This window comes from Myripristis murdjan, chromosome 9 (assembly GCF_902150065.1).
Source record: "Myripristis murdjan chromosome 9, fMyrMur1.1, whole genome shotgun sequence".
Lineage (NCBI taxonomy): Eukaryota > Metazoa > Chordata > Actinopteri > Holocentriformes > Holocentridae > Myripristis > Myripristis murdjan.
Window position 1 is genome coordinate 6,629,768 of NC_043988.1, and position 26,592 is coordinate 6,656,359.

The 26,592-nt window shown below is 41.8% G+C and overlaps 1 protein-coding gene across 4 annotated transcripts; it reads right to left on the bottom strand.

The window, feature by feature from the left end:
* Positions 1–1,488: 1,488 nt before the first annotated feature.
* LOC115365125 (poly [ADP-ribose] polymerase tankyrase-1) lies at positions 1,489–23,210 on the bottom strand. 4 transcript variants are annotated; one of them, XM_030059921.1, is made up of 28 exons: positions 22,731–23,210; positions 21,429–21,653; positions 20,353–20,448; positions 19,876–19,912; positions 18,818–18,893; positions 16,923–16,943; positions 15,494–15,588; positions 15,308–15,374; positions 14,567–14,753; positions 13,875–13,996; positions 13,372–13,463; positions 13,083–13,161; positions 12,742–12,913; positions 12,359–12,444; positions 11,758–11,903; positions 10,040–10,205; positions 9,512–9,731; positions 9,083–9,192; positions 8,247–8,435; positions 7,605–7,851; positions 7,397–7,479; positions 6,628–6,748; positions 5,768–5,865; positions 5,230–5,304; positions 4,596–4,701; positions 3,296–3,482; positions 2,996–3,152; positions 1,489–2,893 (listed from the first exon to the last, which is right to left on the bottom strand). In XM_030059921.1, the coding sequence occupies exons 1-28, from the start codon at positions 23,173–23,175 to the stop codon at positions 2,807–2,809; spliced, it is 3,792 nt and encodes a 1,263-aa protein (XP_029915781.1). In that variant the 5' UTR covers positions 23,176–23,210; the 3' UTR covers positions 1,489–2,806. The 4 variants fall into 4 exon arrangements, with proteins under 4 accessions (XP_029915781.1, XP_029915782.1, XP_029915785.1 ...); XM_030059922.1 differs by having other exon boundaries at positions 2,753–2,893; positions 12,359–12,438; XM_030059925.1 differs by lacking the exon at positions 16,923–16,943 and having other exon boundaries at positions 2,753–2,893; positions 12,359–12,438.
* Positions 23,211–26,592: the final 3,382 nt, after the last annotated feature.

Consider the following 26,592-nt stretch of genomic DNA (forward strand, 5'->3'; position numbering starts at 1 on the left):
CAACTAATATGAAGGGGGTCTTCTGTTTTCTATTTGTGAGCATTTGATATGGAAATGGTTGGAACATTTGCTTTAATCCATGTTTGAACATTAAACCTTTTTCATAGCAGCCATTTTGACATGAACAACAGGTAAAAACAGGTGTTATTAATGATATTAATTAAGGCTCTATTACATTCAGGTCTAACAGAGCCAGAGGTCTGGTGATATTCATGCTGGTTCACTGGAAAGACTGTACAACACTTAAATAGAACAGAACCTTAATATCATTGGTAACAGCTGTGTTTACCTGCTATTTCATGTCAAAATGGTTATGTGAGAAAGGTGCATTGAGCCACTCTCCTGTATGTCTGTAACTGTTAACATTCCTGTGTCAACCTGCAGTACCAGACCGCTTCTTTTGAGGATGGCTTCAGGATGCCAGTCTTCTCCCATTATCCTGGCTTTTTCCCTAACTTTGTGAATCCTGGCATGTTCCAAAACCCTTTCCAACCCCCTGTCCAAACTCCTGCCCAAGGCTCTGTTCCAACAACTGGCCAAACCCCAGCCCAAGGAGGACAGCCCACTGCCTATAGTTCATACCTCTCTGGCTATTCCCCATACATTCCCTATTATGGCTGGTATCCCCAGTATTACCCCAATTCCGTTTATACATACAACCCCTACGGCGTGCCTCAAGCCCCCAATGTTGGTGTCCAGCCACCAGTCATAGTGCTGGACAGACCAGCAGGATCAGGAGGTGTGGCACCTGGAGGACAACCAGGAGTACCAGGAGGTGTGGCACCTGGAGGACAGCCAGGAGCACAAGGAGGTGTGGCACCTGGAGGACAACCAGGAGCACCAGGAGGTGTGGCACCTGGAGGACAACCAGGAGCATCAGGAGGTGTGGCACCTGGAGGACAACCAGGAGCACCAGCAGGTGTGACACCTGCAGGACAACCAGTAGCACCAGGAAGTATGACACCTACAGGACAGCCAACAGGACCAGGAGGTATGGCACCAGCAGGACAACCACAACCAGTGCCACCAGTGGGAGCACCAGTAATAGGAACACCATCTCCACGTGGTGATTTTTACATAGCGGTCTAACTGTTCAGCTGCAGTTTGATGTGGCCACAAAATATATTTACTGAGGGCCATGTATTGTTCCGAATTTCTCTCAACTGGGTGATGGTTTAATCCACTCACTTGACATTTTCTCCAACATATCTTTCAAGTAACTACCAAGGGCCAATCGTACATGTTTGGCTCTTAGCAACATGTATCACATCACAATTTGCACTTCAAAATTGGCTTGACATACATTGAGACTCTACTGCATGTTGGCTATTGCCTTGTAATAATGTGTCTTTGCATTCTTCATGTAATATCACACCAATGTCTTGTGTACAGTGAAGAGAAAAATTAAGTGAATAATAAAGATATAAATTGCACCAGCAATGGTCATGCTGAGCGACTTATTCAAGTATTTTCAAAAAACATCAGAAGTGCTGTTACTGGGACATTTATTCAAAAAAAAAAAAAAAAAAAAAAGTTGGGAGAATCAAGAAGGCATGGAAGGAAATTTAGACATCATTTACAGCTTAACTCAAAAAGATATTGTTAAACAACAACAGTTATACACATCCATTTACACAACCTGTACAAACATTTTTTCCCCGTAACATCTTCAAATTAATTTCAAAATAACTTAAATAGGTTTCTATGTAAAAGTGCAAATCCTTATGCGTGGGATGTCTGTGAGTAAGACCATGGCGTGGGAAGGGCGCGTTGAGTTTCACCTGGCTCAAGGTGCTGCTCATGAGGCATTGTAAGGTATGACAAGCACATTTTTAACACTTTGAGGTCTTACTTATACCGATGCTGTAGTTGACTGTCTTATAGCACAGTCATACCGAATCACAATAAATGTCATTATACCTTATGAATTTAATGGCAGAATAGGCCACATGTGTAGAATTATGTATTTAGGATGCCTCACTGCGCATTTTAAGCCAAGTGTTACTCAGGTCACATCTTCTCGCAACCAAATCAATAATATACTGTGTCCACATAGGTGAATACAAAGTCTCTCTCTCTCTCTCTCTCTCTCTCAATTCCTATAGTTTGACAGAGAGCCCTTTCTTAAATTCAGCATGTCCACTCCTGAATAAAACCACTACAAAACAATGATCATAGTGTCCTGGGATAATGTGTCAGAGTCAAGTGAAAAGTCGTAATTACAGCATAGCAACAATGCACTGTTACCTGTTTGGTAGTGTTATAGGTTTAGCATTAAAATCACAGTCACCAGAGGCCATTCTATACAGGATGAACCAAGAAATGGGGCAGTAGTTGCAGTAGTAGTACTAGTACACAGGTTACAGGCTTTGGTTGACAGTGTGTGTACATAGGGGCTGTGGTGTTTCTCCATAGTCACAAGGCATGATGAGGCGATGAAGCGTGGCAAACTGTTAAAAACGCTGACACTGCATAGTCTCTACAAGCGACCTCCCTTCTGGCGGGTGAGGGAGGGCATAGTGAAAGAACCCATACACGCTATTGGGCCGTACATGCGTCTGTATTAACATGCAGGCAATGCAAATAATCATAAGCTGATGTGTCGTCACCACAAGTAGGAGATTATTATACAGCATATTTGCTCATGATCCATCGGTCACCGTGTATTCTGCTGGACTAAAGAATGGAACTGTGTGTTGTAAATACAAGGAGGTTGATTTTTTAGGCATTTTTCAATAAAAAGGAGCAAACAACAAGATCAATGTCCTTGTGTGCATATAGTGTGCGTGCGTGTGTATACGTGTAACTAGGACTTCTGCTCGGCTCCTGCTGCTGACTGGGCTGCGCTCTCTGGTTTAAGGATCTGGTAGGTGATGAGGTACTCTGGGTAGGCCTGAAGAGGAAAAACACAGCAGTAGGTTAGTCAGGATATCACATTTTCCCCACAACAACATTCTGGGAGACTTAACAAGTGCTCGGCATTAACTGTGCTTACCTGTTCTCCTCTGTAGATGACATATTCGGCATAGGCCAGGCCATTGACACTGGGCCGCCCAATCACTGAGTGGTGTCCTGGGGGGGCGTGGGCCATCTTCATGGCACTGAACTGTAAGAACGACTTCCCCAGGGTCACTCGGCAAAACAGCATCTGCCTGAAAGTGTAAGGGACATGACACGGGTCAGTCAGGGTGGTCTTGATCAATTCCCTCCATCCCTGCCAAAAACAACCTCCCACATTGGTCCAATTCTACCATATGATGTGTTTTCGTGAAACATTCAAGTCGTGGTGTCTCACCTGTGGCAGAGGTAACAGGATCGGTCTTTGTGTGTCGGGCAGCCAGTGCCTCCTCCAATGCCGTAAACATACTGGTTGCTCTTGGAAGAGTTTTCAGCAAAGTAGATCCCTGCTCCGAACATCCCTCCTATGTAGGCGTGGCGCTCGTCAAAGCCTTTGTGGATGATGGCGTTTATGAATGGAGAACCTGGAGAAAGAAGTGAGGAAACACAGGTGGTATGGCATTATGCTTTCTGTGTTTAGCTGAATGATTATAAAATGCAAGAGGTTTCATCACAGGACTTCACATTAACGTCGAATGCAATGATCTGCAGGCACTTGGATATAAATGTGTTAAGTGCCATAGATAAATTTCAAATGCCACAATTTCATGTTGCTGAGAAAATATTGCCTTATTATTGCCGTTTTAGCAGCCTCCACTGTCAATACTAACCGCTAACACTCCTCCTTGCTTTGCCGCTATAGACACACACTCCTGTCCCAGTGGGCAGTCCATGTATAGATTATAATCAATTGATCTCTCAAAGGTGTGCAACATATTGTGTTCTCAAATGAGAATAACACTCACAGCTATGCACATAAAAGTAAAACTTAAAATTCTCAGTTTGCTCTAAATTGCCTGTATATAGGGACTCTCGTCTCTAAACAGAAACTGGACACCTCAGTTGACGGACATAGATGAAACTTTTCAACTCTCAGTTACCTCTCAGAGTGCAATGATAAGTATCAGTATATTTCTGCTGCTGCTACTGTAGGTAAGTACAATTAACTCATAACCCTTGACAGGCTGCAATACTATTTTTTGGTGGGAGAATTTTTTTTTCTTCACCTAAACTGATAGCTATGCCACTGATTTGTTTTATGTTTGTCACAACATCTCTAACGCTGGCTTACAATCCTCTTCATGTTTGGGTGGAAACATGATTTTGGAAGCTCAAGATTATAGAATAATTGTGGCAGATTATGTTGTTAGTAGTGACACATCAGTCTAATATCATACCTACTATTTGCTGGATACTTGTATTCAAAGCATTAAGGTGCTTTCATTTTGAAGAACAGGGTGGAAAGTGAGCCCCTAACCCTCACAGTGTCTAATGCTCCATCCTTAACTATACTACAAGATAATTCATAATCTGGTACAATTGATACAAACAGAAACAAATCACTGACAAGTTAGACTAGTCAGTACCTGCTAATGTAATTAATTTACCCTGCCTTACCTTATCTTTTGAGGTAAGGACCTAACCATAAATGGAACAACAACAACTCTAACAGATGCTTAGATGCTGGGTGTGGTTACCATGAAACAACATGCGCTCATTGTGGTGGTTGTGGTTCTCGTCTGCGATCTCCTTCTGCCGGTGGGTGTAACGCTCCCGCAGCTTCTTATTCACCACCTTCTGAATCTGTGGGGAACAAGGAGACACTCAAAATGTCTGATGGGGTGTCTGTCAGATCAAACACTGCCTGCCGCTTTGAGTACTTCTGGTCAGAGGGATCATTCAGTGCATGATTACTGAGGAGAGATAAAACACTAAGGGAGAAATCTGGAAAAAATTGGTTAAAAGGCATGAGGCCAAAACAAATAGACAATATCAAATCAGTTCTGTTCATTGCCATGGCATGTAAATGACAGACACATTTAGACAGAGTTAATGATCAGTTTACTTAAACATGATCTCAGCTGTCTGTCTGCCTTGTTGATCAGCTACAATCATTTGTCTTCAAGAAGAACACAAATAATTAAAAGAGAAACACTGCCTTATTATGTTAAACGTTTAGCAGACATTGTTGTGCACAACCCTAATTGCAGCTACACAAAAATTATAATAATTCATTTATCACCAAAATTATAGCCTGCGGCTGATAACAGGCAAATGGATTAAGCAACAGCGCCAAGACAAAACAAGTACACAAACATTTCTGGTTCACACCTTAATGATGTGGTATCTGCTGAACACACCGCCGGCGTTGCCTCCATCCCTGTGCTCTCGGATGGTGCTCTGCATCTGAACACATGCAGCGAGAACAAGACATTTTTTACACAGTACAGGGCATCTTTTACCATCAAGCAGCATCTAGTAACATACTGGAAAACAATCGCCAGCCACATCAGGAAATTTGTTGTGGCTGGTGTGTCAGCCTAATGAATGAACTTAAGTTATACTGAATAATGAATACTGAAAGACAGTCCATTTTTGAAGTAAAGCCAAATCTATCTGACCCATAACAGCAGATACAACTGTGTCTTAATTTCTGACTTAATTAGGACAAGCTTTGGCTTTCAGTGAGTGAGTTTTAGTGTCTCATGGTGTTCTAAATGTTGTTTCAGACACTGACCACATAAATAGTCATTTTTTAATTGCACAAAAAATATCTTCTACTGGCAGCAGTCCAAAAATATTGCTACTATGTCAGTGGAACTAAACTATAAAACAAAGATGCAAAACATAGACAGAAAGGTGCACCCACCTCCTCCTCCACAGATTGGCACTCTTTGTCATCTGGGGCAAGGTCAATGAGGACGGTGCCTTGGTTGGCACAATGGAATGTCAGGTATGGGTTGGCACCTATAAAAAAAGCATACAATACAACCATATTGAAACAGCAGTGGGGATGGTGGGGGCGTGGCGGGGGGGTGGGCATCATGGCTTGCTACCAGCGGCCGGCTCATTTGAATACCTAGGCTAGCAGGGAAAGTGAATGAGTGATGTGCTCCAATCCCTGATCCTGTCAAAGTGCCCTTGTGCAAGCCACTAAACCTCAGTGGAGCTGTTTCAATGGCCAGCAGTTAAAGATTCTGAATGAATTGTGTAGCTGTCCAATGTGAATATACAACTGTTTTTGTGAAGCAGGGTGGTAATGAGTAAGACTTATGACTCTAGATGTTGTCAGCTTGTTTGATTAGTTATCTGTCCCATTACCAACATACATGCTAGGCTACATGCTAGTTAACGTTTACATTTGTTGCTTTGCTAAGTTAATATTACCAGGCTGTCGGCCAAATTAAACAAACAAGTTAGTTCAAGTTAACAGAGTTGAGAGGGGAAATCGGGGCTTAAGAAAAAAAAAAAAAAAATAGTGCCTCACTGTGACCAGAATCTGTAAACATACCTACCCTGTCAGATTATTCAGTTTTATTCATGCTACTGAATGGATCTACAGTCACATCACAATATTATTCTGCAGGCAACTCTTTTTGTAGCCTGTTCATCATTCATGGCTATGTACTATTTGTGCATGGCCTGTTTCCTTCAGGCGCCCACCTGTGGTTGCTCGGTGATTTCTGTTGTAAGTGGACAGACTGTTTTAGTTCCAGAGTCATTCTTTACCTTGTTGGCCGCCCAGCAGCCTCTCGACACCTTTGATGAGCTTGTGGCGGTGCCCATAGGCGTTAATCCCAATCTCCTTCAGCTCCTCATGGCCCATGTCAGCAAGCACATCCAGGGTGATCTGGACAAAGAGAGGAGACACAGGAAATAAACATCACAGTCTTGGGCTGTGACTGGTCAGTTTGTCTACTCTACCTACAAGCCTCTCTGACAGATAACCAGCCATCATTCAGTGGTTGAATTTTATTCTAATAACTGAGCTAGAATGAAAGTGGTGTCACAATCTGTGGGTTTACCTGACACTGTGGACAACAAAATTAAATATCTAATACAGTCATGTGATTTTGTTAATTTCTTCCCCCCAGCATGCCTCACTCCTTATGAAAAGGAGGTTTACCAATTTTATGACTTTTGTGGGGTTCCACAGGGTGATGACCTTGAAGTTGTATAGTACAGACAGACATGTATTTACACATGAAATAGCTGCCCAAACCACCCTGTTTCACCATAACGCCTTCAAAATGGCTCAATGGACAAATGTTTGTGCAAAATCACTGTTTAATTGTCAAATATTATACTTTTGAATACAGAACAGCAAGAATAAAAAAAACTGAAAACATCAAATTATACTGTGTGTATACTGTGTGTATTATTATGTGTATTACACACACACACACACACACACACACACACACTTACATATATATGTGTGTGTGTGTGTGTGTGTGTGCTGGTGACTATAAAGACATAGTCTGGGTGATGGCCTGACCTGCTCCCTTTCGAAGATGTCCCTAAGGTGCTCCAGGCCAAGACTCTTCAGGAACTGGCTGATGTTCATGTCCAGCATTGCCACTACAACAACCAATCCATAGCATGTTAGAACAGCATGTAAAAGAAAAAAATATCTGACAAGATCTAAAGTAAAACAGTGAAAAGGTGTGAGGGCATTTTAAATTGTCTTGACAACAGGAACTCACTCTCTCCTTCCTTGCGGTCAGCCCCTGTGGCTCCATCTGCCACTCCCGAAGCACCGGCGGCAGCGGCGGCTGCCAGCTCGGTTAGTGGCCCCGCCAAATTGTCTATGCTGCTGGCAGCTGACAGGCAGGAGGGTGTGGAGGCAGGGGAGATAACTGAGGCGCTGACCACGGTGGCCTGGGGCTTGAAGCAGCTGGGCAGGGCGTCAGGCGGCATGGCATCCATCAGCAGGGCGCGAATGTCATCAGCCTGGAGTGATGAGAGAGAAAGTTGAAAAAGAGAATGACACTCTTTTTTACCACCAATCATTCTGGGCCCCATCTCTTACACACGGAATAATTTAATTCAAGTCGACTACCAAGCACAAATGCAGCCACAATTACTACTTCTCTTATTCCTATTTATCAGTTTTCATGTTCCAAAACTTTGCTGTTCAATAGCTGATTTGAGCACAACAGCTCATTCTGCAGGATCACAACTGTAACTTAAGACTTCAGTCATCAAGGAAAAAACAATATTTTGTTGAAATTTCCTTCAAAAAGGTACCAGAAGCCAAGCTTTAGATTTCAAGTTTGATATCACAAATTTCATGACTATTTCCCAGGCTGCTGATTACTGTGGAAACCCCTGACTTAAGTTATTACCGTGGCCAGGTCCAAGGCAGTCTGGCCCTCCTGGTTCTTCATGGTGGGGTCGGCTCCATGGGCCAGCAGCAGGGCGCACAGCTGGGTGCGACCCTTCTGCGCCGCCTCATGCAGGGGTGTGAATGCCCATTTGTCTGTTGCATTCACACATGTGTTGTATTTGATCAGCAGGGCTGCGATGTCAACGTGCTGTGGGAAGAGAAGAAGGGGAACACATCAGCAATGATGGTTAGATATTGTAGATAATGGCATTTTATTAAAAATGTTATTTGGCCACTTTGCTTCACCATGGAGGGGAGCATGGTACTGCCAGCACAAAAAGGCCCTAAATCACTTGCTAGTCTCTTCTCATCTGAGGTTCCTCCATGGAGTTTGAATGGAATTGAATCCATTCAATTCAGAGTCCCTCTCGATCTTTAAGAGAGGGCTAAAAACCCAGCTCTTTAGGGAACACCTTTTCACATAATGGATTGTGTAATCCCCCATTTAAAACAAACACACAAACAAAAAAAAAAAAACCTGCTTCTATGCTTTCTTCCGTCCTCTGTGCACTTTATGCACTCTTTGCACTGCCTTGTAGCACCTATGTCTTTTGGACGAGAAACAGAGCTTTATGACAATTGATGTCATTGTTCTCTTCTGAATAGATCTTTGCTATATAAAAATCTCATCTGTACGTCGCTTTGGACAAAAGCCTCTGGCAAATGTGAATTGTAATTGTAATTGTCTGGAATATAGATTCTGTCACAGGCAAGCTACATGCCACTAAAGTCAATTTCTGTACATGTATGACATTTGGTTATTGAGGTGAAGGTGCTTCTGTTGCTGTAACTAACCCCATATGAGGCAGCGTTGTGGAGAGGGATGAGGCCTCCTTTGTCCTGAGCGTTGACATCAGCTCCATGTTCTAGGAGATACTCTGCCACCTCAAGGTTGTTGTAGCCAGCTGGGGAGGAAGGCAGAGGCATGCAGGCATGAAACCTTTTATGTTCTAACATTCAGCAAAAGAACAGCAACTAGGATGTCACAAATTCTCAAAATACTGTCTTATGTCATTTTCCATTTTGTGAAGAACAATTACAAAAGTTCAATGTTTGAAGAGTAAACCTCTACTAATAATCACTAATCAAGCCTCCTGTTTGTATACTTAACTTATTTTCATAATTATATAAATACTATATAAAACTTTCAGTGTCTGTGGTGGAGTACAGTGTACTGTCATGTCCATTTTTTTTTTTTTTTTTACAGCAGGAAGTCTCTGTTACCTGCAAGGTGCAGCGGTGTGGAGTTGCGTCCCTGGGTGTCTCTGCAGTTGATGTTCTCTGGAGAGCAGAGTTTTTGGACACGGGCCAGGCAGCCTTTCTTGGCAGCATCCAGCAGGGCAGCATCACCCCTCAGGAGGTCCTGGATGTCTGTGTCTCCATCCTTCACCATGTCCAGTGGCATGTTGCCATCACGGTTCTTCTTGGTTGGGTCTGCTCCGTGCTGCAAAGTACAAAGGGGTGTTTTTACTCACTTTCAGGTGAGTCAAATCTGTGGATTCTATTGACCTCTACTGGTTAAAAGTAAGAATTCCAACATAGAATTTACCACCTACACAAATCTCTAGAAGAGTGCCAGTAGATGTGTGTGCAGGTCTCCACTGCAACTATTAAAAGACTGTGGGTGTATTACTTATAAATTGTTGTCAAATTCTCCTTAATCATTACAGCAATCAGTAAAAACAAATGACCCCAATGGAATCAAGACTAAACAGCAATACTTAGTGACAGCTGACTATGAGGGATCCTCACTTTGAGCAGCAGTTTGCAGATCTCATATTTGCCCTTGGCAGCAGCCTCGTGCAGTGGAGTGAACTTCCACAGGTCAGCCACATTCACGGAGGCCCCATGTCTGACCAGCAGCTCAGCCACTTCATAGTGACCGTAGGAACAGGCATTGTGGAGGGGAACGAGGCCGCTGGGGAGGAAAGTCAAGGATGAAAATCTTAAGTTTTGAAGTAGTTTAAAACCTCTGATTAACACGTGGTCTCAAATAATAAACTAGTCCAAGAAAAAAAAAGTATGTCAGTTTGCTGGTGACAGTATTAGGGATCGACTAATTATTACAGTGAGTCAAAGCACCTCCATGGATCACTGGATAGTTGCTGCCACCCTCCTCCACACCATATCAATGTGTTTTTACTTAGATCTCAGCAATATGAGTGAATAAGCTGGTCTAGTGGGAGAGAATGCTGAAAGGCTGCGCACCACTTGGTGTTACTAAACTGGGACTAAAGAGGGGTTAATACTGGAGACATGAACAAGGTTAATATGGTTACAATTTTTATTTCGGCAACAGCTACATTTCATTTTCAGTGGCTTTATTCTTTTTTTTATTTAAATCAATCACACATCTAAAAGAAAAAAATCAATATCGGTTGATGACTAGTCGGCATAGCATCAAACAATTCTCGCAGCTCACAGCATCTTGCGCTTCATTAAGTAAAGGTCTCATAGGATTAATATTAAAATCAAACAGCAACCAGCATGACTGCAAGATCCATAATGTTACATCTTGCACTTTTGAAGATGTTTTTAATACCAGTAAGCGTGAAATATAAAATCAATTTTGCAACTGAAACATTCAAAACATACAACGAATCACAACATTTTTTGACCTCTTTGACACTGAATTTGGCACTTAGAATGCCATATTTTAACTTTAAGACACTCCAAGGCTTGAGTTTAAACAACATCAAGACATTTTAAAAAAACACCCCCAAGACTTACAGTCACCCTAAGGACTGTAAGTCTTGGAGCAAAGTCTTAAATGAGTACCCGGTAATTTTGGCTGTTGATGCAAATAAATACTTGAGATTAGTGAAGTTCATGAAAAATCAAATGATTCAAGAATTATTGTTTGTTAAGTGACATGTTGATCATCGCTAATGGCACTCAACAGGACGTTTGTGTAGATACTACTTTGGAGGGGAACTGAAATCATCTACAGGGGATAGTCCGTACATCAGACCACCCACACTTCTGGGCCCTACTATTTACTAGTTTTTCTGTTTTTTTTTTTTAAAAGAGCTGTAGCAAAGGGCACACTGGCAGCATGTCAGTGTAGTCACCTTACTGTGGTGAAATCTGATACTGTAATGTCACCTTGCTAAGCTGTATATGACTATAAGCCAATCAACTGACAACAATGCAGCCGGCGTGTATTTGTAAAACAACCTCTATAGCTCGATGATGTGCTTGTCAATCTTTATGTGTGGAAACACTTACTTACAAGTGTTGGTGAGGGAATAATATCTTTTCTGTGGTGCCTTTTGTGGGCTGTGTGGTGCAGAACATGTGGGGGTGCTTGCTGCAGGCTTGGGTGTAACAATGATCGATAGTTTTATGAGAAACTCAATCCATAAAAAAAGAAAGAAAAAAAAAAGATCGAAACATGCATCCTGACTTGGGATATTAAAAGTTATTACATCATCTCTGCAGATGCAGGATGGTAACAACAGCAAACTCACCCCTTGTCTTTAGCATGGACGTCAGCTCCATGGTGCAGCAGATACTCCACCACAGCCACTCGGTTGTAACCAGCTGCAAAGTGGAGAGGGGTGGAGTGGCGGCCCTCTAAATCGCGGCAGTTCACGTTCTGAGGAGTGCACAGTTGCTGCAAAGCAGAGAGACATCATGAAAAAAAATCAACTGTAAGCACTGTGCTCATTCAAAACAACTGAATGTGGTGTGACACCAGCTTCACCAGGCAATGAAAATGAAGTTCAGCAATGGTTGTGCATGTATTAAAAAAAATCACTACAACTGCTATGTGGAATAAGAAATTAACAAAGTATGGTAAATGTGCTCGAAACTGCTGAAAAAGCAAAACGCCGAATACAGTTGTGTGTAGAAGTGTTTAGTTGTGTGTAGAAGTGTTTAGAAATAACTCTCTCATTATTAAATAAGGTATAAGGTATTAAAGTATGAGTAATTGATTTCACGGCAGTTCACCGGCTGTCCCCTAAGGACAGCAGGTAAGCAAAATGTAAACAAAAACAAAACAAAATGTGAAGTCCAAAAAGCTCTAAACCACCACTGGTACAAAAAGATTTTGAAAACTGATCTTACCTGCACTGTGTCCAGATCTCCAGCTTTGGCCGCCTCCAGAAAACGATAGTCAACATCAGAATTCCGGGTGGGAACATTTTCTAAACCAACAGTGAAAATTTCAAGACAGAGAAAATTAGCACCGCTGATTCAAACATCATCCATACATTGTGGAATACTGTAGTATTCCACAAATTTCAATATTTCACAGGTTTCACAAGCCAGTACTGTCAACTTGGATTTATTAAGATAACTTTGTGACAATTAATCTGTTATGGGATTTTAAAAAAATCTAAAAAAAAAAAAAAAAAATCAGAGCATTCTGGTATCTGAACATTACAAGTCAAAGCTCAGAAACTGGTGAAAATTGTGTCACCAGTGCCAGAAGCTCGGTGTGTAGTTACCATTGAGAATCTGCTGTACAGCCTCGTTGCCCATCTGGGCGGCCGTGAAGCCCTGCAGGGACACAATGGAGGGGTCGGCCCCGTAGCTCAGCAGCAGCCTGCAGGTCTGGATGTGACCTGCCAACGCCGCCCTGTGGAGAGCCGTCTGGCCCAGTGTGTCGACAGCATTCACCTGAAGGAATCAGGGATTAGTCAGAGATTTAGTTAGTAACATTGATTGTATTTGTCAAGCACTGGGAAATTGTTAGTCGTTTATTTCCCCCCCTCCAGATTACAATCGCTAATTTATCAGCAGGCAGTGCAGAATGAAAAATGTAAAGCCGAACAAGGGATCCACGGACCTTTGCTCCATGCTTCTGCAGCACCTCCAAGATGTCGTTGTGAGCTCTCTCAGCAGCAACATGCAGGGGAGTCATAAAGCTGTCAAGACACAGGTAGGAAAAATATTACAATCCAGAATAGTCCATTGCTTGTTGAAGCCCTTTAGTCTTAGTCTTAATTTTCTTCGTTGTGGATGCCTTGTTTTCATTGTTTCTTTTGAGGTAAAATATTTTTAAAGCCCCTTGGCAGTTTTCCCCCTTTCTATGCTAAATAAATTTAAAATGTGGAAAATAAATATGGAGGTCTTACTCTTTGTTCTTCTCATTGATGTTGGCACCTTTACGCAGCAGCAGCTCCGTCACCTGTTTCCGCTTAGGATGGGGTGAAGCCACAGCACAGTGCTGCAATACACAACAGCACTGAGTTAGACTCTTGGAATAACAAGAAACAATACAATAGTAAAACAGTACCAGGCTGAAGATTGTTTTTTGAACATTTTTTAAAAACCTTTAAAAAAAAAAAAAAAAAAAAAATCCCCAACCCCATTTTGCCTTGTCAGTGCAATGAAAAATGTTTGTGTTGTAGTTCCTGTTATGTTTATCTAACAGTCATTACAGTTGAACTTATTCAGGAAACCAAGGAGGTTTCGAAATTCAAAATCTCTACGTTTTCTGCCAAATAAAGGACTTTAATTAATAAGATCTGATTTCTACTGCCACCATCTATTGAAATTTCAACTTTCATGTTTCACTGTGTGAACTGAAAGTGATTCTGAGCCCCAACAGTGATTGATAGAAAGTCCTGGTTCTGACCAGAGCTGTCTCGTTGGTCTGAGGGTGTTTGAAGCTGATGATCTCCAGAGCCAGGGTCTTCTTCACTTTGGCCATGTCAGCCTCCCGGGCCGCCTGCAGCAGCGAGTGACCTTTGAATTCATCTGCAAATTAAGGGAGGGAAGAAAAAAAATTAAACGAGGATGTCATGCATAACAAAAAGGACTGACTGTTTCCCCTGAATTTTGTTTTTGGCAAGACAGACGAGCCTTTGAAACAAAACTTAAATTGTAAGACACATGCTATCTTCCATAAATGATGCAATACTCATTTGGACCAACAGGAAACATCCCAGTTTCCTGGAAGTCATCATGGTCTAAGCTGTAACAGTACTGTCCCCTTTGACCAATTACTGTAATTTTTAAAATACCAAAGCGCAGCACTGAGGCGCCATCATTTGCACGAGGTTCATCAAAACATGATCACTGTTCTCTGAAATATCACGAGTATGAACAAATGAAAGGAGATTTCATTATGGAAACTTCATAATCAAAATGTTGTATCACTGGCTGACCATTATCAGGTTTAAATTTAAAAAGGTCAGTGTCAGCCTGGTGTATATACTGTGTGTGTGAGAGAGAGAGATTAAAAAGTTTTCTTCCTTCATTATTGTGTGTGTGTGTGTGTGTGTGTGTGTGTGTGTGTGTGTGTGTGTGTTATTGAGAGAGACTCACAGGTGAGCCTCTCTTTGAGCTCTGGGGTGGGAGCCATGTCCACTGCACTCTTGCTGTGGCAGTTGAGCAGGGTGGGGTCAGCCCCGTGGCTCAGCAGTAACGAACAAACTTCCACTCGGTTTTTAGATGCCGCCTCGTGGAGAGGAGTGAACTGCCACAAATCCATGGCATTCACACAAGCTCCATGCTGCAGAGGGAACAGGAAAGATTAGGAAAACAAATAGTCATTTAGTCAGTGGTGATTAAACGTAGAAATGTAACTGATTGTGTGAAATGGGCATATGATATTGTCTGATATCAATGTCAAGCCCTTGAACAGAATCAAAATCATATCATGGCAGACTGTGATATTGGGGGAAAAAACAGATTTAATAGTGCACTGTCCTTAAGCTGGTGATGTACAGCCCTAGTGATCACACAAACTGCAAGATCTAGTCATCCAAAATCACTTAACGATTCATCCAGAACCGATTCAAGCATAATACAGAAACAAATTCAACCTTGCTTTTTTTCCCCAACACTACTTCCATTAATTGTTACACCCTTTTAATTATGTGCACCCACTTGCCTGTGACATAAATGAGCATAATATACAGCCACAGCAAGTATACACATATTTCTATGCCTTTACACATTTGACTGGGATTTTATCTTGATCAAGTTTGACTTTGTTGTACATTGCTACCTTTAATTTCATAATTCAAGTTTAAAGTAAAGAAACTGTAACTTTTTGGGCCTTACTTTGAGCAGAAGCTCCGTGACCTCAAAGTGACCGTAGGAGCAAGCATTATGAAGAGGAACCAGGCCGCTATGGGGACAAAACAGTCAAGTTAGCCACATGAATTTATTATGACAGATGCACCCACTACTGATCAAATATCCATGAAGTTTGCAGCCTAGCTGTGGGTATCTTTTCATATGTCCTACCCTTTGTCCTTGGCGTGAACGTCCGCTCCATGCTGAAGAAGGAGCTGAACGATGCGGACGCGGTTGTAGCCAGCAGCCAGGTGGAGAGGGGTGGACTGGAAGAGAGGATAGCTTGTTAAAACAAAAATGATTAACTGATTCAGTGTGTGCTGCCTTCAGGACGGCCACGAGAGTGAGCGGCTGATTAGGGCAAGAAGCAATGTGCGGCGCCAGGCTACACTCTGTGAGTTGCAGATGAATGGCGATGCAAGGTCAATGGAGTTCTCAGAAGATCCAGCGACAAAATTCACTGACTGTCATTGCTCTTGTCTGACCTCAGAGAGTGACAACTGTACCAGGAAGCATCAAATAGTCACCTACCAGTGAGCAAAATTAAAAAGAAAAAACAGTATATTCATATGTCTTGGAAGTTTAAAAATCAGATGTAAATGGTGACCTGGCTGGTTTCTGTTAATGAAAAATTCAGAATTCCTAATGGCTGGGTGGGAATGCAAGGAATGAGCAGGCTGAGTGTTTTAGTACGCATCTCTGCAGGCCATTAAAACAGAATAATCACATGGCTTCCTTTCAGCCAAACAAATGAATGTTAGTGTAAGCAGAGCTTCTAAAAAACACAATTCCAGTAGCATCCATTCTCTACTCCAAAATCTATCTAGGTCTAATTTACAATCAAAAGCAGGAAAATCATTCAATTCAACTCCCATGCAGAGGTATCAAGACAAACCCCAGAAAGCCCACTGTTAAAACTCAAGCCACAGTGACAGAATGTGCTGGACAAGAGAGTCAAGTCAGCGTAGCATCATTCAGTGTTGGATGACATGAGCAATCAAAAGCAGTTCAACTCATTGCCACAGATGGTCGCACAGCACTAGAATGAGCGGTGAAATGCAGTTTTCCATTCATTACTGAATACCAACTGATCCAAAAGGGAATGTGAAGAAGACAAATTTCACATAAACACATTCAAGATTGACAAAATGCAGGGGAGCAGGCCTTCAGGCATGCATGAGTCATCATCAATAAACGTAAATCAAACACTGACTTAAGAGCAAGTGACTAGAAAGTTGGAAGTGTGGGTGAGTGTGAGGAGGAGAGGACAGATGCTGAGAAAGCAGGCAATGGAGATTTTTGAGCTCCTCTCCAAATCCAAAAAGGGGGACGCTGTCATCCCGACACCAAACCAACTCACACAGCACACGCACACGCACGCACACACGCACGCACACACGCACGCACACACGCACAAACAGAGGAGCATCAGGGTGGGATAGATGAGTGACCCGTAGACCCAGGTCCATGATGTGCAATTAACAAGTGACAGCCAGCTTATTGGTCAAATAAAAATAATGGATTAAAAAGGAATTTGAACAAAAAAAAAAAAAATCACAACAGTGCATCAATCAAGTGGCTGTTATCAAGGTCCACTTACCAGCATTTTTTGGGATGTTGACTGATCGACAAATGTTGCCAGAGTCACACGGAAAACAAAACGAAACAAAAATTACAAACTGATAGTATCTGTTCACAGCAATCCAATCCTTCCTTTAGTCATTGACACATAAAACCTAGTTATGATCCACTGTCTGATCCCTCAAACATTGCCTAAATTCAGAGTGACAGCAGGGTACAGTGAGTAAATAGCTGGAGGGGGAAAGTGACTTCTTGTCCACCAGTTTTCTCCGTGGCTCTCTGAACAGGCAGGGACTTGTTAATGCTGCCCAGAGGTTAAATCCCAGACAAGTGTTGGAAACTGGGCCACACTGAGGTGCAGAAATCGCTCAGCGCTGACCCAATCTGCCGCAGCATAATGACTTAGTTCATGCAAACTCTAAGTATGCAACAAAACCAAAAGAGTGAGGAAGGAGTAAGGCTATGACTGATGAGCAAGATGAGTGAGAAATGTGGTTAGGAATGTAAGAAATAAGTTACTGGGCATTCAATTTGTCCACTAAGGGACTTTGTTAGCATCAGGGAATTACCGTGGCACAGTGCAACTGCCAACTATGCTTGCCAAAGCCTGTTCATGTGCAACTGTTTGTCACTGGTATTTATGAAAATAAGAAAGGGCCTTTTTACCAGGTGAGAGAGGGGTTGTCCTCTAATAATTAAATGCTGATGGGTAAGGCATGAGGAACAAAAAGCATAAAAGACTGTGGGAGTAAATAAAACCGGTGCCAAAAGGCATGAGGGGGTGAAATGCACAAACAAAAACATCCAAACCTACACAGAAATTAGCAATGCTAAACAATGACATTAGACATTGTGTGGGAAAGGGCAAAAAGTGCATCTTGGTGCCTTCATCTGGTACTCAAAACAAACAAAAGCAAAATCACATAATCCCAAACAAAATATTCTGCACCCCCTAGACACTGTCTGCATTTTAATCTGACTGGCAGTGAAATCCTAAGGAAGCACCACGTATTACACTGAAGTATTACTGTGCAAATTTTAAAAAAAGCTGTATTTTACTTTGTAAAACTTGGGGCTCTTGGTCTGAAAAGAGGGGTAAGATTCTGTGTGTCTAAATGGATTTCAACATTAGGTCTCAAATGATTCTGCTCAAGCCCTTCACATGGAAAAGTGATTATCGAGGTGGGAGAGAAAATACTGCTGCTGGGATACCTGGCGGGCAGAAACAACATAGTCCAAACATCCTGCGAAACATCATACCACTTTTTATTTATAACCAAAAACTTTCACAACTGTAAATAAAAAAGGAATAAATGGCCTACTTTAGTAAATAAAACAAAAATCTCCAAAGAGCCTCAATTCAACCTAATCAGTGTCTACTTCCTCAAACAAAAAAATCATTCAGACACAAATGACGGCAACCAACCTAACGGGATGGAAACACAGCAGACACAAACTGAACTGTTTATGAACTGAAGAGAAAGAAAAGACATGGAAACGACAAGTTAAACCTACACGCAGTGGAGGATTAATGACGCTGTGTAAGGCAGAGGAAGAGATGTTATGACAGAAGCAAATGGATTTAGAGAGATGGGTCTGCTGACAGAGTCACACATGCACCATTAAAGGGGAAAAAACCTATATCTATGTATGCAGCACAGCGGTTTGTCTGAGTTAAGGCAGTCCCTGGTAAAAATTTCCCCCCTAATCCAATGACTTAAATCCTCTTCATACTGCATTACAGAAACTAATCCAGCCACAATCAGATGGTAGGATCCTCTACATACGAATTGCCTAAGTCAGGAAGCTTCTTGCTACTTTTTGCAATGTCTTTTCTGCCGTATAAGGAATTAGCAACATAAAGTATCTAAGGTAATACGGAAGATCTACTGCAGGCCTCAGCTGACGTCTTACCTTGCGGCCGTCGCTGGCATGACAGTTGACATTTAGTGGAGTCAGCAGTGCCATCAGCTTTTCTTCGTTCCCACTCCTGTTGTAACATGGCAATGAACAAAATGAAGGTTCATCAAGACTACAGTCACAATGATTAAAGATATAATGTGACTGTGTTGAAAATTCCCATAATGTACGGCCAAGATTTGTTAAAAAACGATGTTTCCTTTAAGGTGCTTTGCTTGGGCTTTTTTAAAAAAAAATTTCTGATCAATGCCACAGTGGTTGTTGGTGGGTTAATTGTAATAAGACATTTTGAACTTGGGTTTCGCACAATTATAGAGAAACACAGTATTGTAATCACTTCCCTGTGATTCAAATGAGAACTCTGGAATTATATGGTCTAAATGACATTTCAAAGGCTTTCTCCTAATGAGAATAACTTACTAAACACTAAATACGAGAAAAAAAAAAGGTTAACAATTGCTTTAATCCAGAAACATTGGAACCAGACTTCGAAAAGCCATTTTGGTGGGGACCACTTGCTTTGCCTCTTCTGGTAAAAGCTGAGTTAGTGATATTAACTGCTCTTTTTTAATTCTTATAATTTATATTGCTGAAAACATTTCAGGTTGCAAACATGCAGAGCTTCCCACAGCTCTGCATACTAAACAAAACAATACCTCATTCTTGTCTGGAAATATACCTAAACTATGGAGCAGATTTAGCAGCAACATGTCATGTGAGTCAAGTAAAACTGGCACGCTGTTGTAGCTTATGCTAAAAATACCATCCTGTGTGAACTGATGGAAACTATAAAGTGACAGATAGGCTAAATGACACAAAATCTCTCTTTCATGCCGCTGCAAACCATGATGTGGTCTCCGCGTGTAATTACCCAACAAGGCATTCTTCACTGTGGTTGTTGATGCTTCTTAGACACCCACAATAGAAACTGCTGGGCTTCATACCCACAAGCACATGAAAAACATTCTGTCCAGAATAAATTCTAACATGACATAGAGAGAAAAAAAACACAGTTAAATAGGATTTATGTATCATAATGATCTGACACCCACCTTGCTGCTTCCAGGAGCTCATCCTTCTTGTATTCACCTAAATAAAAAATACTAAGATCAGAACTAGGCAGACCACACATACTCCCACAAAAAGACACACAGATTAAATTTCGGTCAGTGCTTCATGTACTATACTAACATGTGTTTTTATGCAAGGCAAAACCGCATATGAATGAAAATGAGTGTTAGTTAATTTGGTTAGTAAACATTATTCTTGGCAGGCCTGTTTTTTTTAACCAGCTCTTGGCGGGTGAGCCAAAAAGGTCATTTTGACCACTACTCAAGCAACCAGAAATCTTTGGTTCATTTGCTGTCAGACAGATAGGCCTAGTATTTTACAACGGTACTTTCTACTGGATCCTTCTAATGATGCTGATCGAATTTCTGAAGCTAGTTCTGCTCATTATGGATCACTTACGATAGCAGTGCCAACTAGTCTAAAATGTAAATGTGACAGGAGTGAATGAGGGGCCCCACCAGTGAGCACAGCCTTGGCTGAGGGGTCAGCCAGATCTAGTGCAGATTTGCCATCAGTGTTGCGGATGTTCGGATCAGCCCCATGCTGGAGTAACACTGAATGGGAGAAAACAGAGAGGTATGACTGCAAAGAACTATATTTTCTACAACACATTTTTAAAGATGTATAGTAAGTAAGTATCAAATTTGACTCATATCCGTGGAGACAAAGGTGGCATATCAGTCATTAAGAGCCCTCACCAGGGACAAACATATGTTTAAAAAAAAAAAAAAAAAAAAAAAAAAAAAAAAAAAAAGAACAGTAAAGGAAAAACACTATTTTCAGTTAAAGTTGCCATTCACTAATGCCCACAACTATCCCCCAATATTTTGTAAAGCATGCCATATGTCATAAGCTTTTTACCTCTTACCCAATTTTTGCCATTTTTAAAACAAACCTGAAATTAAGCTCTGTTTCAGCTAACAAAGACATGCTAAAGAAAAACATGAGGATGTGACAAAGTTTGTAACGTGTTTTTGAGATTTATTTCCTACAGAGTAAGCATTTAAATCTACCGTGTTTGTTCTTGGGAGGCATTTTTTCTTACTACATATACATTTCCTGGAGAACTATCATGTGTGCTAATGGCAGCACTACACTTTATAAAACTAATTTTTATCAGTGCAAAATCATCCTGAGCAAAAAAGAGACATTATTGATATGTACACAAGGTTGAGAATGAGTGTGTATTTATCAAGCCCTGTTAAACAAGTGCCTGGTGCACCTTGCACCAGAAGGCAGACTTTATTATCCACTTTTCACAGTTGGTGGATTCCAAAATGCAGCAGCCACTGGCATCATTTTAACAACCAGTGTGGTTTATAGATCAGACAACAGCGTAGTTGGTCAGTAAGGGAAACACAGAACTCCATACAAGCCCTGTGCTGGCAACCAATTGCAAAATCTGAAACCTTAAAAATCCAGGCTACTGGATCAGCTTTTGCTTGACTATCAATTTGCAAATGTGCAAAGAAAATCAATAAAGGCTATAGAACACTCACACATCCCCGGACTCAAATTTTGTTTTATGTCTTACCAATGCACACATCTATCTTGCCCTTGATGGCAGCCTCATGCAATGGAGTGTAGTTCCAGTTATCCCTGGCGTTGGGGTCTGCACCCTGACACAGGAGCAGGCTGACCACTTCGGCGTGGCCAAACGAACAGGCGTTATGCAGGGGAATGAGGCCTCCATCATCCCTGGCGTGCACATTGGCCCCTGTCTGCAAGAGGTGCTCCACTACATCTTTTCTGCCAAAACCTGAAAGAGTATTAAAACCACAATTGACTTTAGCTTTCCCTCCATATCTACTCAGTACTGGTGGGTTGCACCATGATTAATTAACTAATGGCTAAGGCTGATGATCATCCTTCTGAAAACACACAAGCTAGCATGGCAGAATTTCTACTCCATTAATTTATCCCCAAAGCATCACAACTGATCAAACACTAAGTGCTGGCACAATATTGACCTAGTACAGAAGATTCTGTTCATAACAAGCTTACACATTTATCTAAACCCACAGTGGGTAGGAGGAACAGTTCCATGTAGAACTGTTAACCCTCCCATTACCTTCAAATTTTACTATTTTTTATTATCTGGGGTCAACTGGGGTACACCAAAGATCTTGTGGTAAAGATATTATAGCACTACAATAGTTATGGCTAGGTGAGGGCCCTAAAGCAGAGGGAGGCTTTATGAAGATTATACATAAATATGGCGTGTCACAGTTCCTCAGTGTCATCCAAAACAACTAAAAAAAAATGTATAATGTACATTTTTTCCAATATGTTTAACGCAACTAAAAAAAAAAAAAAAAAAAAAGCCTGGGAAAGACATACTAATGCGTACAAAATATGTAAAGGGCATTGAAAACATATCATTATGTTGATTTTGTTTCCCCACTTGTCCCCATTAGATTAGGAAAAGTCATGAAATGTGAAATAAAAAAACAATGTTATCGTGTATGTCGAGACGTTGAACACTGAACGGGGTAAAACTGACCGCAAAGCTAACAGGAGGGTTAAGTTTACAGATTTTCTGTTTTCTAGCAAGTCAAGCTAACAGTTGGAGCTATAGGGGCTGGAGACACTGACGGCCTACTCAGTTTAGTTTGGGGAAATGTGGCTTTAATTTGCTGTCAAACGTTAGGGGGCTATTAATTCAGAGAATAAACGTAAAAACGGAGCCAGCAAGAGCGAACATAACAACTTTTAACTAGCTGTAAATACGTCGAACAAGAGGCAGCTTGTTAGTAGCGATGTTGGCTAGCAGTGCTGTTGGCTAGCGTTTACGTTACAGACGATGTCGTATCGTTAGCTTACTAGCTTAGCTTACCCGCAGCGAAATGAAGGGGGGTTGATTTTCGGCCGGCCATGTCCTTTGCGTTTACATTTACCGAGTCTACAAGTCTCTTTACTCGAGAGACATCTCCGTTGCGACAGGCTTCGAACAATTCCCTGAAGGCCCCGCCGATGCCGCTGCTGCCGTCGGTGGGGCTGGCGGCTCCGGAGCCCGGGCTGGAGACGCTGCTGCCCCCGCCAGAGGTTGTTGTGGTGGAGCTCGCACTGCTCGGCAGGACCGACACTGGCAGGTCCGGGGAGGCCAGAGCCAGGTCCGCTCCGCCGCTGCATTCCCGTTCACTCTCCGCGGCTCCGACAGCCGAAGTCAACAGAGCCATCGGCGGCGAGCCCGGAGGACCGGCCGAAAGGGAGTTGTTTCGTGGCGGAGACTGTAATGTACTTTGCTGTTGCTGCTGCGAGGAGCGACGAGACACCGCCATTATCGCAGCTCTCAGGCAACAATAATAGCCGTCCCTCGTTTCCGGTGAAAGTGGTCCTGTTTCCTGTCCGTGGTCGCTCACTGCAGAATCACCCACACAAATGTGTTATACTGTAACAACAAATGATCACACACAATGGGAAAAAGCTTCTCACATTCTAATCAAACAACATTACGGGCCCAAAACATCATTTTTGGGCTGCTCAATGAAAGCATCAAGCCGTCACCCAGTGGTCTTGGATTTCACTTAGTCCAACTGTTTTTTGTTTGTTTGTTTGTTTATTATTATGAGCATACACCTACATGGACATATTCTAGTCTATAGATATTTCGCAGATATAGTTCATTATACATATAGTCTATGTAAATGTTCAAAGGTTCAAATGTGAAAGGCCTATAGATATATTTTAATATATTTTATATTTCACTATTATCATAGGGTATGCAGTTTTTTTTTTTTCTTACATTTTTGGTATTAAACGACTTCATTTTTGTTACTTTACTTTTCTTACTTGTGACTGGGATCAATAAAGTCTATCTATCTATCTATCTATCTATCTATCTATCTATCTATCTATCTATCTATCTATCTATCTATCAGCTATGACAGAAAAACTAACTTCAAAATGTGGGCTTCACTTCTTAAGCACATTATTTCTGTCGGGAAAAATTAAACTTCCAACTGTAACAAGGCAGTTTATACATGCACGTAGGTACATTTACTCAATTACCGCACCACCCTGGATTTCACTGGTGCCTGGTGTTAGTAATTAACACAGCGTATTAACAGCAGTAGGGGCCGACTAATCTCGGCTAAAACTGCAGCCCGCATTAATCACGCCGTCCTGCGTGTTTAACTCATGCCATCCTATGAGGGGGCTAGACACGAAGTGCCATTGATTCCAATCTTAAAACTGCTCTAAACACATAGTGGTATTGGATGAAATGAACCTAGCCCGTATTCGAAGACCTCAAGTGAGTTGCACCGTCGCCGTTGTCATGATATAAGACGGATGAAGGCGACAGTCTGTTCTGCTAATCGACTTTCAATCTGTCTAAAGCAATAAAACAACGGTAAGAAAACATGAGTCAGCCATGGGTAATGTCATACTACTGATGTGATTTCCAGCAGTGACTAATTAATGCTACTCTTGAAATAGTATTTTCACAGCAGTTTTAACATTTGAGGGCAGTAATGTGGCGAATATATATTTAGGGCCATTGGCCTAATTCTCAGGCCCTAAAGACGAGCTGACGTCCTGCTAACACTGAGTTACAGTCACAACATTATGTCGATCAAACTAAGCCTTGCTGTAATCTTTGATTCGTCTTAAAAGAAGTGCTTACATACGTACACATCCTGATTTAAAGTCAATTTAAAGCTAGAGAACATCATTTTTAGTGTAGCTGAACACACAAGACACATTCAGTAGGTTGGTAAAGGCACTGACAAAAGGTGCTAAATCTACACACAGCACAAAAAGTTAAATGTAAACATTGCTCACTCAACTTTGATCAGTTTTACTCTAAATGGAGCATAACTTTAAAAATGATCATCAAAAAACATTTATGTAACTTGAAACTAGGAATTGAGGCTAAAATATCATGGGGGCAAATTTTGAAGTGATACATGAAGACATGTAGGAGATAATTATGTGCTTGCCTTGAAAAGGCAACACATCTTAAAGTCTTGCATATTTAATCTTTTTATTATTTTTATTATTCCACCTTTTTTTCGGCGCGCTACTCCTCCTACAGCTTTGGTTTTAGGCCCACATAATGAATTGGGAAAATGTGCGGCCCCATTGGGAGAAGTGTGCTATTACTTTTATAAGGAATCCGACCCACGGAATTCTCAAAATTCCAATTTTCCTGAAAATTTCGGCCATCCGAAATGAATGGCCAAAACTTTGAAAGGCTCCAGAGCCCAGAGCTTTGGACCTGCGTCCACGCACCAAATACAAAAAATGTGTGTCTTATGGAGAAGAATCGGTGTGTCAATTTTCAAACCGATCAGACTTTGCGATTTCTCATAATTCATGATTTAAATCACGATTTTGCCCTCATAGAAAAAGAATGGGAAATCGGCAGACACTCATGCATTTTCAAAGCCTCACAGCTCCCTCATTCTTTGGCCCACAGACTCCATTCAAAGCTTAAATGACTCAGCAGATGTTCAACTTTATGTGTGTCATCTTCAGTTTTTCATGTCTGCTTTAGTTTGCCATAAAACACAGTTTAAGTTTGGAATTATTTTTGAGCCGCCTCTGACTTTTGAATGAGTGTGTATTGCGTGAGCTAGAGTGGCATTCCTGAGGGCTAGAGTGGAGCAGCCCTGAAAATTCGCCTAAAACTTTTGTCTTTAACTTGCTCTCCTGGCCACAATTTTCACTCCACATGCATAATTTTTTGGAAAGTAGTAGGAAAACTAGTTGTGCTTTGAAAAATGTAAATACAAAAGCAAAGTATCTTCAACTTTTTAAACTGTGACCCTTAACGAGGCAGGAGTGCCAGCTCTCTCCCCCATAGACTCCCATTATATCTGGAATGCAAAGTCTCAGGAGAGAAGCAGAAGGACACACTTTTCCAACTCGCTCTAAGGTGGGCATTTTTGGGAGTTGGAAAATAATTTTGACACAGTTTGAAAGCCCAAAGCCTTGCCTTTCTCATGATACCTTTTATTTTCTGCTCGGACTTACTGTCATTGAGAACAAAGCAGTAGTTTGACCACTACTTTTAGGTGATTTTTCACAGAAGCAGCACTGTCACTCATGCTGTGTGCTTCATAGAGCCTCATTTCTGGCTCCGCCCACACAAGCCCCAGTGGCACAGTGGATAGTGTCTCTGCCTGCCATGCAGGAGACCAGGGTTCAACTCCCCACCTGGGCAAGAGCCACAACACTACACAACCCACAAACAGCATAGGGCTGCTGATTTAGCGCATGTCCAGGCGCTCGCAAGGCAAGCACATCAAAGTTTCTTCAGAAACTTTATAAAGTCTAGTTCTTCCTATTAGGTTGGTTTCGACTGTAGGACCTTTCCCCAGACTCAAGGAACTGTTTCCACCATAGGGACCAGGGTCCAAATTTAGTTCTGGGGACGTTTTGTTTAACCCCCAAAAAGTCCCTGATCAGGGGTAGTGCTTTCTAAAATCCAAGGAACTTTTTGGGGGTGGGACCTTTGGTTAAATTTATTTATCCTTTATTTAGCCAGGAAGGTCCCAGTAGCTGGCTTTCCATTGTCATATGACTACCAGCTAGGCAATCTTTTGAGCCAAGTGGTGCTTATGGTCTGCAGCATCAAACCCCAAGAACAAAAACCATTCATGTTTCCACTCTCGAGCCAACAGCCCCACAATCTTTCCCTATAAACCGCCTGCTTGGTGTAAACGTCACACATCCCACCCATGCGTGTGAGT

Excerpts from the sequence above, each read along its gene's own strand:
- LOC115365125 (XM_030059921.1), bottom strand. The coding sequence starts at position 23,175 with ATGGCGGTGTCTCGTCGCTCCTCGCAGCAGCAACAGCAAAGTACATTA. Across the intron at positions 15,589-16,922 it reads CAACATCCCAAAAAATGCTG|TCCACCCCTCTCCACCTGGC; the intron begins GTAAGTGGACCT and ends CCTCTCTTCCAG. Across the intron at positions 2,894-2,995 it reads TCATCTACAGAGGAGAACAG|GCCTACCCAGAGTACCTCAT; the intron begins GTAAGCACAGTT and ends TTTCCTCTTCAG.